This window comes from Dipteris shenzhenensis, chromosome 13 (assembly GCF_047967505.1).
Source record: "Dipteris shenzhenensis isolate YYH24624 ecotype China chromosome 13, Dip_SZ_1.0, whole genome shotgun sequence".
NCBI classification, from domain to species: domain Eukaryota; kingdom Viridiplantae; phylum Streptophyta; class Polypodiopsida; order Gleicheniales; family Dipteridaceae; genus Dipteris; species Dipteris shenzhenensis.
In genome coordinates this window covers 33530179-33547845 of record NC_141608.1, presented here as the reverse complement: position 1 = coordinate 33547845, position 17667 = coordinate 33530179, and the positions used below count along the sequence as shown (strand labels likewise).

The following is a 17667-nucleotide window of genomic DNA, read 5'->3' as shown; positions in this document are numbered from 1 at the left end:
TCATCATTTTCCCCCTGTGAGCAAGTAAATGCATTTGAATATTGAGAATGTTCAGACCCCCGTGCATCTTTGGAGAACAGAGACGATGCATGGAGAGTAATCTGAGACTTTTCTTGCCATGTTTTGAACGCCAGAAAATTTCCATGATAGCTGACATAAATGAAACCAAATCTGCCTTAGTAAACATAGTGAGAGGCAGATAAAATTGTATGTATGCTATCAAAATGGATTGTGTAATTCGCAGACGAACATGTAATGGCCAAGTTGCAAGCTTCCAATATTCAAGTTTTGCCCTCAACTTTACTAGCACCCAATCAGTTTGTTGTGAACGGGTGAGTCCCCATCCTAAAGGATAACCAAGATGTCGAATGAATTGAGAAGCAGGAACAATTTCCCCAGGCCACAAAAGGTTGTGCCAGTCCTGTGAATGTAAGGGCAACAATTTTGATTTTTGAAAATTTACCCGAAGGCCAGCAGCCAATCCATATGTAGAAAGAGCATGCATAATCATGGACAGATCAGCCCGAGTATTTTTTGGAGTAAAGAAAGAATCATCAGCATGTGCTTGAGCAATCATGCTGCGACTGCCATGGATCTCCAAACCGTGCAGCTGGTCCGTGTCCAAGAGGTGATCCAGATATTGAAGCAGTGGATGAGTGGCTATGGCAAAAAGTAAAGCACTCAGTGGGCATCCTTGTCTGACAGAGCAAGCAAGAGTCCAGGATGGAGAAATATCTCCTGAAAGTATGCAGGCAGCTTCACTATCTTGATAGAGCCAATTGATGAGTTGCTGCATTTTTGTGCCAAAACCCAAAGCCTGCATAGTCGATGAAATGAAATCCCACTGAACTGTATCAAAAACTTTGGCAATATCAACTTGCAATAACAGAACATCCTGCTGTGTGTATTTGGCATATTCAATTCCAATGTAGGCATTAGCAATGTTATCGGTGATATGCCTACGCGGGACAAAGCCATATTGCGCAGGATGCAACCCATCATGTAAAAACCCCTTTAGCCGAGCAACAATCATTTTGGTAGTGACTTTGTATATTACAGGCATAAGAGTGATAGGTCTCCAGTCTGCCAAAGACTCACAAATTTGTTTTTTAGGAAGGAGTTTAACAAGACCTCTCTTCCATGTGTTTGGCATTTTCTGATGTTGCCATGCAGCATTCACCATAGATAGTAATGGATGCTTCAAAATGGGCCAGTATGCTAGAAAAAACTCGACTGTCAAACCATCCCATCCAGGGGATTTCCATCTGCCCCACACACACACACACATATATATATATAGAGAGAGAGAAAGAAAGAAAGAAGAAAGAAAGTGTATTATTGTCCACTAGAGGCCAAAATGGGCCCATGGGACATCAAGAACTCTGCATACAAGATAGCACAAAATCAACGTGCCCCAAAGAAGAGGCATCGTCGAATATCATCTAAGTGCTACGCAATATAATGCAAGTGAAAGTACATAATGTCAAATCTGAGCCTAAATACAGAGTAAACTAGATGCAAGGAAACCGCCCCCGGGTGCAAAATGGGGGGATGAGCACAATATGCCGATGCAAAGATACAAGTCCAGGTGTCACGGAGTCTGAGAACCAAAATAATACTGGAAATCCTGTCCATCGACTCTGCCTCCTGCTATGAGAGTACAAATCTGGGCAAAGGTGAGGTGAGCGGCTGGTGGGGCGAGATCTCCATGAGTAAATGCTGCCATCATCCTGGATCGTCTGGAGATGAAGCGGCGAGTACGTCCCCTATGTAACAAGATCCTGCGGCGTCTACAAACCATCTCATATGTACATCCACATGGTGGAGGCATGTGGCCTGTGTGGGCTCTGCCGTCCTCGTGCTCCTCCTGGTCTCTGTCCTCTGGTATGGTGTGTGCCTGAGCTCTATGAGGCTGGGCTCTATCACGCTCCGGTCTGTGCTCTCTGAGGTAGTCTCGCCGAAGCATAGTGGCCTCCCTGACATAAAGGGCTAGGCAATGCTGATCCTCGTAGTCCATCACTCGTGAGAGAGGTCCAAAGCCATCCGTGAAGAGACAGTGGAATCTACCTCTGATCTCATAATATAGCGGGCATCTGCAAATGAAGTGCTCCTCTGACTCCACCTCTCCCATGGTGCAACAAGGGCAGATCCTGGTCTCTCGGCCTGGTCGCCGTCCATCCTCCATGCGTTGCATCCTACCAGCCTCTATCTCGAGCTGATGCGAAGAGACTCTAAGCTGGCCGAGGGCAATCCTCAGTGAGTGGGACATGTGGGTACCTGTATAGCCTGGTGGGATGACAAATCCATCCTCTGAGATCCGAAGGAAGTGGTCACGATATGTGGCCATCTTCACCGGAGAGAGAGAGCGAAAGAAAGTTTATTAAACTCTGCTAAAGACCAATGGGTCTATGAGACTAAAGGAAAACTTGATACAATGAGCAAAAGGGTGGAGCTACTAAGCGAGCATCCTAACCCATGCTAGAAAACTAAGTCAGTGATATCATGGTACATGTCCACCATAATCATATACAGCCATCCTGGCATCATCATCTTCATGTGGAGACGCAGTCTGATCCAATACAATTCAATAGGCATATAGAATGTCAAGATACACCCAATGACGGACTAGGTAGTGTAGGCAAGAAGCCCATGATGAATCTCTTTTTGCTATTTGGATGAGTAATCCGTCATACCCTCCTGGCCGCTACCCAACACATGACAAGCGCCACGGCAACCCAAATCGGCCGCACCCCAGGTTTGAAAATAGAGGAGATGTCAGTGAGTGTGACATGCGCGTCTCTCCTCTGTTGGGTGTGCCACGTCTTGGTCTCAGGGTCTCTGCCTCTCCTGCTAACCGTGGTTCGGATAGCAACCTGCTCTGACTGGAAGAACTCTATGATTGTACTCAGGGCCAGGCAAGGTCCCATGCTCTTGTCTCCTCGATCTGATGAGGCGATCTCTATGCCAGACTGCCTTGTGAATAAAAGTTGCCAGGCATCTCTGATTTGGGAATAGGAGTCATCTGGAAAAGCCCTTGAATCCATCTCTGAAAAGGCAATGGTATCGCCCACAAACCTCATAATAGACTGGGCAACTGAAGAAAAAGTGCTCCTTTGACTCTACTTCATGGTGCTCACACAATGTGCAGATACGACTCTCCCTGGGTATCCCCTCTGCTCGTCCGCTCCCGATGCGGAGTCGGTGCAATGACACATGTAACTGAATGTGGTAGGTGGATCTGGGTGTACCTCGATGGGACAATGAAACCCTCCGCTGAAATGTGCAAGCAGTGGTCCCGATAGAAACTGAGCTTCATAAGGAGCTCTGCCTGTGCTAGCCAAGTTTTGAATATGTGTAGCTGTAGGAGATCCTCCTAGATAATTGGGTTGAATTCGTTGCCCTAGAACGGGACAAGCGGAGTGTCAATGCTGAATTGGAAGGGTGGCAGCCTGTCTATATGAAAACCCAATCTCTCAAACCACCCACATGTGCACACGTACCAACACCTCTGATCAACCTGAGCTGCTAATGCCATAGAAGATGCTAGTGCCAACCAAGATAGCCTGCGTCTCCCTGTGGTACATGAGCCATAAGTATGCACACAGTAGAGGTAAGTGATAGTCTAGAATGCCGTATCTAACTGCAGTGGGGATGCCCCGAACTCATCCTGAATGATCTGATGAGGGACATATTGCTTGCTGCGTATTATCCGTGATAGTAGTAGAACCTGTAATCTCTCCACTCGAGTCCACTCTATGTCGGAGAGGTATTATCCCCAACAAGTGCTACCATACATGCCCACAGGTCGACCAAGGAGTCGAAAAGACGAACCTTAGCCCGCAGGTCCTAAAAGTACGAGTGGAGGCATTGTCTCTCCAATCCGGCTAGGGAGAGTAACCTCTACTCAGGCGGGCCTGCATCGCCGGTCTCATTGTGAAGATAGGTCCAGAGAACAAAACCCCCAAGTATGTGTATAATGAAACAATCTCAATTGGTGCCCCGTCAAAAGTAAACGGCTCTTTATGTGCAGCTGCTCTGGAGGTGTTGAAGATCATAACCTTGGTTTTACCCAAGTGACGTTCAAGTCATGGGACTCGCAAAAAGACAGTAGTGCATCGAGATGTCTCTGGAGTCCCTCAGCGGACGAGGATAGGAGCACCACATCATCAGCGTACAAAAGACTCTGGAGCAAGTAACCGGCTAGAGAACAACCAGCTCCTCCTAATGTCCTCATAAAAGACTCAAGCTCATCTATGTAGAGGCCAAACAAGGTCAGGGTGAGTGGACAACCTTGTTTGACCCTCCGCAATAGATGGTGCTCTTGTCGCTCTCTGTGCCACAAGTGGTCTTTGCGTCCCTCTCTCATTGATCCAGGCTGCCCACATATCAAGTACCTCCTCCTCCTCCATCCCGCTACGTCCTGGAGCTGATTCAAATGCATATAAGTCTGTGACGTGTCGCTGTGCTCTATCAGCCTCTATACTTGTGGTCTAGTCGCCTCTTATTGCTCTCTAATCTATCGTAGTAGAATCTCCCTGTGTCGGCGCATCTCAAGTAGATATAGGCCAATGCAGACATGGTCATGGAAGTGGATCAATCATGAGAGTGGACAGAAGCCGATCCCCTCCTGGTAGAGGCAATGGTATCATCCCCTGATCTCACAATAGGTTGGGTAGGCACATAGAAAATGCTCCTCTGATCTGAGAGAGAGAGAGAAAAGAAAGATATATTAACCTCCACAAAAGGCCTCACGGGCCTATGGGACAAAGCGCAAAATACACCAAAAGGGAAAAGAACTCATACAAGCCACAAAGGGCTGGAGCAAAGGGCACGCTAAGACCCTTGCTGAGTACTATGCTGAAATCAAAAGCTCGATAGCTTAAGCAAAATCAGGTACAAAACATATCATGTGCTATCTGAAGTAGACTGAGAGCCCGAGCTGGAACTCAGAATCCGAAACCCGGCACCGTGGTGGCTCGTGTATGAGCAGTGAAAATGTCTCAAATCTGCGTCTGTCGGGCTGTTTCATGCTGTGGTGGCAGAGAGGGACCTGGTCTCCTCGATCTCTGAACCCACTGAGCTATGTTCAAAGTGACCCCTCATCTCGGACAGTCTCCTCTGAGGAAAGCTTTGATAGGTCGAACCTCAATAGAGGGTGCTCTGGTCACTCTCCGTGTCGCGGGTGGCCTCTGAAACCCTCCCTCAGTAATCCAGATTGCTCGCATATCGGCTACTCCACTATGTCTTGGAGCTAACTCAAAAACATAGAAATCTGTGACTCGCCGCTGTGTCTAGTCAACCTCTGTATCCTGTGGTCTGATTGCCTCCCGCTGCTCTCTGATCTAATGTAGTAGGGTCTCCCTGTGTCGACGCATCTCAAGCAAATAGAGCCCAATGCAGACCTGGTCATGAAAGTGGATCAATCGTGATAGTGGGCCAAAGCCACTCTCATCCTGATAGAGACAGTGGTATCGCCTCGGATCTCGTAGTAGGCTGAGCAGGCGCTGAGAAAGTGCTCCTCTATCTCAATCACTCCCAATGTGCATAGCATGCAGATCCACTTCTCTCTGGATATACGTGCTGCTCTCCCTATCTCAAATTTCAATCCTCAGCTGATGGGATGAAACCCGCATCTGCCCAATAGCAATCCTCAGTGCATGTGAGACTCCTCTGTCCTCGAGATACTGAGGTCTGATGATGAATCCCTCCCTCCGAGATGCTCAGGAAGTGATCGCAGTAGAACTGGGTCTTGGTGGGGAGCTCCTAATCTCCCCCCAAGTCCGAGACGTGTGGAGCTGAGGGAGATCTAACCATTTGATACGGTTAATCTCATCTCGCAAGATCGACTCAGGGGACGCATCCAACTATACTGAAAGGTAGGGAGCCTGTCCATTTGAATCCCATGTCTGGCAAACCATGTGGATATACCTGCATACCATATGTCCGCCCCACTCTCAGCTAGTCTTCTGGATGACGCCAGGGCCAGCCTCAATAGTCTCCAATGGGGTAGGTCCCAAACTCTATGAATGAATGTCACTGTCTGGAAGATGGCATCAGTCTATAGTGGTGTCATGGCGAACTCTGCCTGTACTATCTCATGAGGGACTGAGGGCTTGCTCCAAATCATCCTAGATCCCATAGTCACCTGTAGCCACTCAAATCTCCTCCACTCTGCTATCGGTAGATCACAACCCCAAAAGGCTGCTGCATACATGGCAATCGGTCGCACTAGTGTATCAAAGAGCCAGCACTTCGTTGGTGTAGAGAGAGAGAGAGAGAGAGAGAGAGTAACCAACCATAGAACCGCAGCTGATTATGTGATATGAAGCTTAATTGTCTCCAATCTATTTTCTTTTCAAAAACTATAAACAGATGTACACCAACTTCATTTATCTAAAACAAAATGCCACTTCATCTTCTTAGGGTTTTTGTTGGTGTTCTTATTCTAAAGTTTTACTCTCATGCAACAAAATTTAAGAGCTAAATGAGCAAAGTGCAACTATCTGCAAAAAAATAAAAAATAGATCTGTGAAGTGCACTTACTTGTTGCCCAACAGTTAAGATTACATAAGGATCGCTTGATGTTATATCGCGAACAGCCAAATGTGTGCCTTTGATGACTCGAACTTTAAGCAAACCCTGGAACTCTATCATGCCCACCTGTTGTTCAATCCAAAAAAGAAAGTGGGAACAAGGTTTCAGATCTACAAATTAATCTAGATCTCTTTCAATCTCTCCTGGCAGGACTCCTATGGCTAGACAGGGTATCTGATGCACAGAGAGTGCCAGCAATAATCTCAAGCAAATTATTGGCTAATGATCATACTAGATAGAGTTGTGCTTCAATTTTCTCGACGTCTCTCTTAATCCAGCTCTTCCGTACTGTACGACTCAGTCCAAAGAGGCCAGAGTTGCGGACCCTATTTTTGGATTGCTTGTGATCCAATGATGTAGACGACTTGCATGCGGCACTGCCTTTTAAAGACTCATCTGAATGTCTTGAAGAAGATAATGAGGCTATACGCAAAGTTGGCTTCAAAAATTCCTGGTCTTCATATTTACGCCTGTATCATATCCATGGTAATTTGTTAGAGGGATGGTGACTAGACACGTTTAAGAAAACATGCACTGGATCACCTTATATAGTCTGAACGTTCTTCAACAGATGCATTTGGTCCAGGCTTGGTAACATTAGCTGGCAGATATGCTTCATATATTGCATTAGCTGCAGCGTTCCCACCAACGGCCAGCATTGTCTCAATTTGATGGTCTGTCCAATCATCAAGTGTCACAGACAAAACCTGTATCCAGATTGTGCCATAAGCTCTTGTTCCAAAGTCAGTTCAACACAAGTGAAGTTTTCTGAGCTGCTAGGAAAGAGCCCAGACAGGATCTGGACATCCCCAGAGTTGTACAGATAAAAAATATCAAATAGGTCTGCAATATGAATAATAAAAGCAGATTCTGTCAAGCCAGAAAACAAATCCACGCTTGATCACATCTGACCAAAACAGATACTTAAAGAATTGCCAACAGCTTTGCGTTTCCAATACTCTGCATAGCTAAAATGTATGCTTACACATGTCATGACCTTGTTCTACACTTATAGCTTCTGTCCACAAATCACGACTTGATGACATCACATGCCATGGTCCTCTTCTTTCCTTCTGTATAGCTTCAGCCTACTAACTACAATTGCCCTTCACTCATATCTGCTATCATGAGCATGCTATCCATGCATGAACGAATAAAACTTGAACTAAAGGAGCTAGCCAAACAGATTGTTGATCCACAAAGTGTTTGGTCCATTAACCTTACTTTTCAGTGAAGCAATGTCCCAACACATGCTTAAATGAGGGCACACAGATGTGCACCTGCACACAGGCACACACAACCATAGACAAAGATGTACATGTGCTCAAGCACTTATGTGCTGGCATGCACACAAAATCTCACTCACCAGTACACACTATTCTCTACAACACATGTCGGTACTTAATGATTAATAAGAAATGACTTAGGTACCTTGGAAACATGCACTCCAAGACTTCGGTGGACACCTGAGCATTTTATGCAGATAAATATTCCAATATTTGTTGACCTGCAAAGAACAGTCACGCTATTACAGGTTTCATGAGGCACAAAATTATAGAATATAAACAATATTATGTGTAAGAGAGTGAAATGTTTTAATAGGCAAGTCACCAGAATGAAGGACTGGTAAAAACAGAGGAAGAGATGCAGGCCACTGGAACTAAACTTGAATTAAGTCATAATGAAAACCACAAAAAGTCCAGTCTAGCAACATACAGATCCTCTTTCTTAGCAACAAACATCAGTTCATCTATGTGTTCACCAAAATGGCCAAAATATGTAAGTAGATGAATCCAAAAAACATTAAGTCCAGCTCGTTATAACGGACAATGGTGGGTGCAGAAAACAATATAGATAAACGTCTGACATGCCAATGACGAATCCCCAAAATCAAATGTCCTACTAGTTCTTGTTATCAACAAGCAGGCTATACTCCAAGAGAAGTTCCTGATTTTGTAAACCCAGAGCATCCCAAAGTAATAAAATCCATGCCGCAAAATCATATTACAATATCCTATATTCTACTGCATTTCCAGTCTTCAACGTAAGTGATGCGAGAAACAGCAGTAAATCCATGAGTTAGTAATCAGTAAAACTCAATACTATAAATGCATTGCTTAGCAATCAGTAAATCCATGAGTTAGTAATCAGTAAAACCCAATACGATAAATGTATGTGATCAATATGTATGTTAAAAAATGGAAAATAATCCTAAGTCTTTGCTTGTCTCAGGTACTTCCTTGTTACACAAATATCCCAGGGTTCTTCAGAGAGTATTGAAAAAATCAGATTGATAAAGCTAGAAAACAGATCTAGACATTGATTGGGACACTCACGCCCACTTTGGATCAGGAGCATTGCAATCTGCACAGAAGTGGTTTTCTGGTTGGGCCAGCAGCTCTTTCAAAACATCCATCGATCCTGCCATGAAAGAAAGTTACAGTATCCTTAAGTTTGAAGAACTGAATGCAAACACTACACACAGAAATTTCTAATTAGCACAGTAAGGATTTAAAAGACCAACAAGGTTGTAAAGATCAAGAAAGGCTGAAACGCTTGGTAACCTACAATCTGAGAAGACAAAACATGTACCAATAGAAAAGAAAGGAATTACATTGACAAAAAAGTACATGTTCATTTCAGATACCTACATAAAAGTAACAAAAGCTAAGCGTTACTAATCCTTGTGGTTCTAAATTATGCTTTACAGCTAGGTAAATCTATCACAAGCTAGTTAGAGGCTTGTATCTTATGGTTTCAAAATTTAGTTTTTTTATGCTCTTCCTGCTTCAAAGAGAGAGAAGATATACAAAAGCAGGTCAACTCCTATGTCACTTGATGCCTCCTCTAATTTTGCATTCAGCAATTTGTAAGATACAACACTTTAGGAGCAATGACTGTACAGGTACAACCATGATAATCCTCCTCTTTGTTTGAAAAGAGCTTCCACAGCCTTAGGGTGAACAGATGGAGCAGGGAGAGCTCTCAGCGTTCTCTCATAAAAGATGGTAGAATTCAAGCTACATTGGGTCAACAGAAGTTGTATGCGGAAGTGTCAATTAGGAGTCTTGAGAAAAAGAGCGCTCGACCTGCCAGGTCTGACCAGGAGAGGAAGAGAGCAGAGGCTAATAGCAGCAGGAGGAAACAGAGGTGAAAAGCGGCAGAGCAGAAGGGGGACAAAGCAGAGAATGGCACACAAAGAAAGTAGAAAGGGCGGAGAAGCAGCAGGCAGAAATGGAAAAGATCAGAGGTGATCAGCAATAGAAGGAGCAGAGGCAACAAGAAGAAAATGAATGGAAGCAGACGAGAAGAGTAGGGAGGAGAACCTGTGTCAACAGATCCATAGCGCACTAGGATTGATCTCTCTCGCTTATAGGTTGTGCTCTACTTCTGAGACATCAGGTTGCTGCATTCCTGTTCCTTTTTCTATGCTTCTTTAGCAAATGTTAGATGAATCTTCTTACCCACCAAAGCAATTGTTAGAAATCAGAGTCGGACATGATAGCTTTCACACAAATCTGAAGACCAATTAACATGTAAATCCTCACAATGTATACTGCATGAAATAGTGAGCTCAGAGAGAGAGAGAGAGGGAGACCAAATTGACACGATTTAGACACAAGACATCCACTCATGCCTACCGGGCTTGGCATGGAATTACAAGACAATAGTAAAGAGAAAGAACTCTGTTACAAAGACTCTACTGTGTCCACTATAGATTCACCACACCCAGGCCAACCAGAGAACAAGCTACCAAAGACTCAAGAACACACTGCACACACATATATGAAGAGTAGTGATCAATGCAACCAGCCACTTATATAGGCATTGATGATGCGTTTCCACCGCCCACGATTCTGCCTCAGCCAGGGGTCAAGTATCCCTCGAGTATCCAAGAGCCAGTAGAAGAAGACATCACTCACAGTCGCGTAGGAAGCTGCCGACTTCATCACCAGCCTATGGAATTGCAAGGGCAACGCTTATGCGACTCTCATGGCTCTACAAGAACTGCCAAAACCCGTGGAGATTTGCATGGCTATTTGCCATGTGTCATTGCATTTTCACCCCTCTCCAAACTTAGGGAGGAAAACTCACCCCATGAGGTTTACAAGAGAAAACCACTATTGCCAAGTCACCCCATAAAAAGAGTAGGGGAAAGGAACCAATTGAAAGAGAGCTACTGCCAAATCCAAAGTACTAAAGAAACCTCCACAGCAAAACAACTGTCCACACAGGACTTGAAGAAAGAAAAACTGAGAGAAAATACTGAGAAAGGTTCCTACAATGTCACGAACTCAAAAAGCATAATCATCCTCCGAATTGATTACTGGTGTATCAGATGTGTGTACTAAACCTGCTTAATTTCCAGCCTCTTGTCCATCTTCGACTGTGCAAGACTTTAAATCTTTATTTTTCATATCGAAAAGCCTTCTTATAGCAGAATTCATCAATGTGTGTATCACGTCCAGACTCCATAGTAATCACAAATCAATAAACCTTTCTTACTTCCACCATCCTTTGCTTTCCTCACTCTTTGACAATGTAAGCTGGCTCTCCTCCTCCTGGCATAACTGAATCTACCTGCCTTTCTTAAATCAGGAGCATAGAGATTACATCATGGGAATTGATGGTCCAGACACCCAGATGCTGCCACGTGTCACAAGAAGCGCCAAGTGCAAGGGTCTTAATCTCTGCCTCCTGGCTACACGTACCTCCTCAACTCCCAAAAGTGCTGGGAGGGATATGAGGAGGGTCTTCCATCAATCTATATATCCAAGGGCACCTAGGCCACACATTTGCCTATGGGATTAATCATCCCTCAAAATGTACACGTGTCACAGGCGCGCACGACCCCTTCAATTAAACCACCTTAACTATTGCTTCCTCGCCCAAGTGAGGGGTGAAGGCCACCACCTCCAACACCCCCCTGTGGACAAACCATTAAGTACACAACATGTGGCCAAGCTCACCAAACCAAGGGGACCACAACCAATCATAAGGCCAGACCAACCAAACACAAAGACAGGATGCCACCAAAGTCCAGGAGGAGCCAAGCTCCAGCCGCCTGAAGCTGTCAAGAACCGCTGTGAAGCTGTCAAGAACCGGCACGAAGCTGTCAAGAACTGCTGCTGCTGCCACACACAGTCGCACTTAATGTCTCTGCCACCAATCACAACACTTCGCACAGCAATCCGGAAGGCCCAGAACAGTCGCCGCCATGTGACACTGGGATTCAGGATGAGATGGTGGTGACCTGGGGAGCAGTGGCCTGAGTTACAGACAGAAAAGTTGCTGTGGTACGAGAGCATTCAGGGGAATTCATCCTTCAGGTTGGTGGGCAGGAGCCGACGAACATCTGGACACTGTCATAGACCGGAGCTGATAGCAAGCATCATTGCATGTTACATATGGACAGCTAGGCGCAGGCAGGCCATAGAGCAGCAGACCACATCAGCCTCAGAGACACTGGCCAGCATATGGCTAGATATCATTCGTACTCTCAAAAGTAGATGGGACAAACTTCAGGGAGATTCAGAACGTGATAGGTGCAGGAGGGAGCCAGGCCCCTTCCTTCACAAATGGTGTTATAATATGGCATTATAAATCAATGGAGTGGCTTTTGTTCAGCCCTTTGTACAAGGTAATTCCCGGTAGAGCAGCCAGCCAGGGAGATATCCTTGTGTTTTTATATTGCACCCTTTATTGGGACTTGGATTTCCCTTGGTGTCGTGTCACTTAGGAGTCTATTAATACAAGTTTCTTTTCTCTGGAAAAAAATAAACGCCTACAATGTTTCATACAATCATGAAGCAGAAGGCCAGAAAGAGCAACCCCTTTGAGAGTGCAATTGCTTTCAAATTAGAAATGGCCTCCTCATAGAAAATACCTGGGTTTGCAATTTAAAGACAATTTACAAATGGAATGCATGCATGGAAAAAAGGGCCCTAGGAAAAATGAAGGCCTCTTTGACCTTAACATAAATGCAGAAAGGCACACTGTTGGAACTGGGAGATGAATAAATTTCTACTAACTAGTTTTGGTGCAAACAGAGATTCCATACAGCCGCCAGGCTGAGGTCCAGGACTCACCAGGCCAAACTACAAATGAGTGGACAAGAGATACATGATTAATCAAGGTCCACACTCCTCACTTATTCTGTTGGCTCACACAGGTATGTCCCCCTCACTTCCAATAAGTCCATGCTGCAAATTTATATGCTGAAAAAAGTCGTCGCCAAAACTCAAGGCAATTTTCATTTTTAAAGGAGAAAGAAAGAAATTTTATTAGAGTCTTCAGAAGACCGATGGGTCTATGAGACTGAAAGAAAACCTGATACAAATCACAGTAAGGATGGAGCTACTGAAACGAGCATCATCACCCATGCTGAATCCTAAGTCTGATCATACATAATCGAATCAAATACATCTGGTGTTTAATTTTGGTGCTCTTCTTTTATTTTGAGGGGATCTGCCCTTCAAAGTCCTTCTGTTCCAAGTCTCCAAGGGCAGGGCGTATCAGGGTATAGCCTTCCTGAGCTATAATTTTTCAACGAGTCCCCACAGCCCCCTTCCAAAAAAAAGAAAAAAACCTTACTTAAAGTACTCATGCTTCTTCACCAAATGTCAAATCCCAGGTCATAGGCTCTTTTACATCAAGGCTTATTTAATTATATTGGTCCATAATTATATCCTTTATAACAGACAGCTCCTATGTGTTAGATACTCCACCTTGTAAATTTGTGTCACTGGCAACAACAAGATATGGTCTGTACTGCATGTATAACACTTTTGCTCATTAGAATAAAATTCAGATCTCAAAAATAATAAGCATTCATGTTTCAAACACTCATTCATCATTTTTCTTGTAGCTAAATCCCTTTGAGTGGCTTGACCGTTTGAAATGTTCTTGTTGAGGATTCATCTTCTGAGATCAGCACCTTCCCTTCTCATTCACAAATCATTCTAGCTTTTGACTCCAAACAGATTCGCACATCGTACTTCTCAACAGCCTTTAATAGCTATCTGTCTTAGTCAATTCATAGCCTAGCATCTCCAAGAAAGGTAGGCAAATCCAAACTGCTGAAACCCACAGGATGCCTCAGGTGACTGCAGTCCCATCCTCAGGTAATGGGGCATGTGGGGGATCCTCAAGCCTCCACCTACCAGCCACACACAGCTCCTAGAGCTCCCCACAAAGTTCCGGGGAGAATTCTCAAGGAGGTCTTAATGTCACCTTATATCCAATGCTTCCGTCAGGCCCACATTGTCTATCCGTCTTCATAGCCCAGCATCTCCAGAAAAGGTAAGCAAATCCAAACTGCTGAAACCCACAGGATGCCTCAGGTGACTGCAGTCCCATCCTCAGGTAATGGGGCATGTGGGGGGATCCTCAAGCCTCCACCTACCAGCCACACACAGCTCCTAGAGCTCCCCACAAAGTTCCGGGGAGAATTCTCAAGGAGGTCTTAATGTCACCTTGTATCCAATGCTTCCGTCAGGCCCACATTGTCTATCCATCTTCCAATTATTGGAGTCTGAGGCATGCCCTCACAACACTTATATGCTTAACTGCCACTATCAGATATACAGTCGTCTGCCACTTTTGGGTCCCCCCTGAAAATTTGCAACTGCTGTCCGAGCCCACAAGTACTATGGAGTATGCCAGTTGCCAAACGTTATCCATGCAGAGGAGTCCTGCCAGTCCTGCAGGAGTGGCTAGAGCGGACTGAGCTGCAGAAGAGGGCACGGCCATGCACACAGGGGCTGATGCAGGTTTTCACGCCCTGCAACAGCAAATTGCACTGTCAGAATGCACCCACACAGTCATCAGAGTCATCCACGACAGTCTGGCAGCAGGTCAGTCCTACACCACAGAGTCTATGCTCTGATATCATGTTGGAGCCCACAGTATAAACCACATGTTCCGCAGTCCTGTCCTCGGATAGTGCCACATGTGGTGGTCCTCAAGCCCCCACCACCTAGCCACACAATCCTCCAAAGCTGCCAAAAGGTCCCTGGGAGGATTCTGGAGGATGTCTCAATGCCACCTTATATCCAAGGCCTCCATTAGGCCCAATTCATATATGGGACTATAGTCCCCTTAGAAATCCACACATCACCCTTTCAACGTTAGGCCTATCTCCAATTATTAGTGATGCCCTCACTTTTATACTGTGGTTCCTCATTTATCTTCCCACACGCATACACATCATTGATGATGTTCATGAAGAGAATCTCATTGGCATCATAGATGAATGCCAAAGGTCACTTTACCCTTCAAGCTCACACAAGACTCAAACATTTCACACTGACACACAAACTAGAACCCTGTTCACATAGCTCCCAAGATACCAACAAACCCCCCTTTGGAGAAAAGGTGGTGAGACCCAACACATAAAAGAAGTTGCTACCACCTACCCCATCTGTACCAGACTCGCCATCTGCACCTCCTGTGTAATGGTAGTTTCTCCCATCAGCACAAGATCGGTCAGCTTTTTAGTCACCCCCTGGCTCCTGACTGGGTACAAGATATCGCTAGCCCCTCTTATAGAACCAAGGCTCACCCACAGGAAAAATAAGTACAATCATTTTAGGGGAACTCTCCAGGGCAGAGAACCCAAACTCAAACAAATAAAAATGCAAAAACGTAGATCTCTTGGGATAATAGATCTCTCTTGTAAAGCTGTTGCACATAAGTGTGGACACTCCTGCTCTTCAATAATGTTGTTGGTGAAGTTCTTAAGAATGCACCAAAACATATTGTCAATGTAACCCATGGAAACAGCTGTGTAGGGAATTTAGTACATGATCCTCAAAACTGCAATAGTCTTCAATGTTGGGTTGAGAAAATCAAATTGAATAAAAACCCAAATTTTTGTCTAAACCAGCTGCAATTTGTTGTAGATGGCCCAGCTTTTGCCGATTTTGGCCAACTTAGAGGAAACCCCAATTCAAGTATCACGCAGCATCTTGCTTTAAAGAGTCCATCAACAAGATATGGTGACAATCACCAAGGAGTCTTGTTCCTGAATCTGGTCAGCTAGAGGAATGGGCTTTCCATAGGGATAGATAAAGCCATCGTGAGTAATCACTCCTCAAAATGACTGGAACCAAGCTCAGCTATCAAAGGTCATTGACTGTGAGAAAGAGGACCAGCCTCTGCTGAGTAATGATCAGCTCATAGCAAAAAACGTTGACTGAAAATATTGCAAGTAGTCACACAGTCGTCAATAAAATTGATCAAGTATGAGAAAGAGAGGGCCACGTGTAGGTTATAAGGCGAGTGTGTCAGATTAGGCCAGAGCAGAAGCTACATGTCGAGTGGAATAAAGGAATGTCGAGCAGGACATAACGCAGCTGGTCTGCAGCTGAAATGATGGAACAGCAAACCTTTAGTGACAATTTTGTATCAGATCTGTGTCTCAACCAGGGCTGGAGCAGAATGGCGATGGCGGTCAGCAGGATCAGCGTGGGAGGGGGAATGCTGACCAGTAAGACAGTTGACTGTAGTCTGTCCTTCAGAAAGGCAACCACAAGTAGGGCCACAAGCAAGTCTTCTCATCACAAGATAGCGGCAGAAGCAGGCCGGCTAAGGCAGCAAAAAATCCATGGCTGAACGGCGGCAGCTCTCCTCTGAAAATAGAGGCACAACTCTTCCAAAAAAAAATAGATGGCGGCCTGTGCAAGAAGCTCCAGATCTGTGGCGGCGGCAATATCAGTGCAGGCAGGGCAGCTCCATGGTGATGGCCCAAGAAGAGGCGACATTTAGATCTGATCTAGGGGAGAGCTCAGAATGGCTGCAGTGAAAGGCTGAGCTAGGTGGCTCAGCTAGGTGAGCTGTTCTGATACCATATTGGAAGTCAGAGTGAATCACATGATGAAGAGACAATTGTGAGGCAAGATTCACTGATTTGATTTATTGATTGAAAGGTACAAGCTCCGCATTTTATAGGCAAAAGGATACACACCACCGATGATGTTAGTGAAGAGAATCTCACTAACATCATAGATGATGTCACACACAATTGTTGAAAATGGAGCTATGAGGTAAGGCAATGACAATGGAGCTGTTTCACTCATATTTTTATTCATGTTGGAAAGCCTCTCAGTTTGCAATACCATTACATCATAGATGAGATCACAAAGTGGTATCTCACGATCTGTAGGATCGATAAGCAAAAGAGAGAATACAAGGTACAAAGAGTCGATGAGAATCAGCCATCACATCAACTATAGTAGTAGAAAAGAAAGAGTACAAAGTACTTGTACCTAGACCTAGGCCTAAGTGTCCTAGGTGTCACATAAGACTAAGTGTCCTATGTGGCCTAAAAGGCACTAGAACTATAAGTGCCTATATTTATGCCTACAAGGCACATGCCATGGCCTATAGGGCATCACTAGAACCACTAGAAGATGGCCTACAAACCCCCCTCCATGGGATGGGCTGAAGTATTCTGGAAACGTCTCAGAATACCTGGTATTTTATGGTCATGGTGGCACATGTTCATCCAAAAGGATATAGCCACCTATGAATGTACAAGGGATGTCATATCATGTAGCAAAGGGAACCAAGTGTAAACCCTGTCGGAAGACTTCGAACTTGGGACGAGGAAGTGCCTTTGTAAACATATCTGCTATGTTGTCCTCTGTGGGAAGATAGGATAACTCTATGTCTCTTGCTGACAACCACTCCCAAACATAATGATAGTGAACTTCAATATGCTTGGTACGCGCATGAAACACGAAGTTACGTGCAATGGCCAAAGCACTCTGTCTATCAGTGTAGACCATAGTGGAGGATGTCTAGCGAATACCAAGATCTGTAAGTAATTGGCAAAGCCAAACACACTCTACTGTAGCGGTGAAAGCTGCCCTGTACTCAATCTCACAGCTAGATGTGGCAACTGTTGGTTGCTTCTTGCTAAGCCAAGAGATACATGAATTGCCAAGCAAAAAACAATTGCCACTATGTGACACTCTGGTGTCGGAACATCCTGCCCAATCACTATCCGTGTAAGCATGCATGGTAAGTAAACCCTGATCACCATAGAAGAGGGCTAAATCCTGAGTGCCT

The 17667-nt window shown here is 44.9% G+C and overlaps 1 protein-coding gene across 5 annotated transcripts in view; it reads right to left on the bottom strand.

The window, feature by feature from the left end:
* The window catches only part of LOC147895320 (ADP-ribosylation factor GTPase-activating protein AGD12-like), a 91868-nt gene that overhangs the window by 60275 nt on the left and 13926 nt on the right, over positions 1-17667 (bottom strand). For 4 of the 5 annotated variants that reach the window (XM_087383960.1, XM_087383959.1, XM_087383956.1 and 1 more), the window contains 5 exons: positions 8931-9015; positions 8026-8101; positions 7138-7301; positions 6827-7064; positions 6544-6660 (listed from right to left, as the gene is read on the bottom strand). In XM_087383960.1, the coding sequence (XP_087240086.1) occupies positions 6544-6660; positions 6827-7064; positions 7138-7301; positions 8026-8101; positions 8931-9010 (675 nt within the window). In that variant the 5' untranslated portion in view covers positions 9011-9015. The remainder of the gene's footprint in view (positions 1-6543; positions 6661-6826; positions 7065-7137; positions 7302-8025; positions 8102-8930; positions 9016-17667) is intronic. The other variant, XM_087383961.1, reaches the window with a different exon arrangement.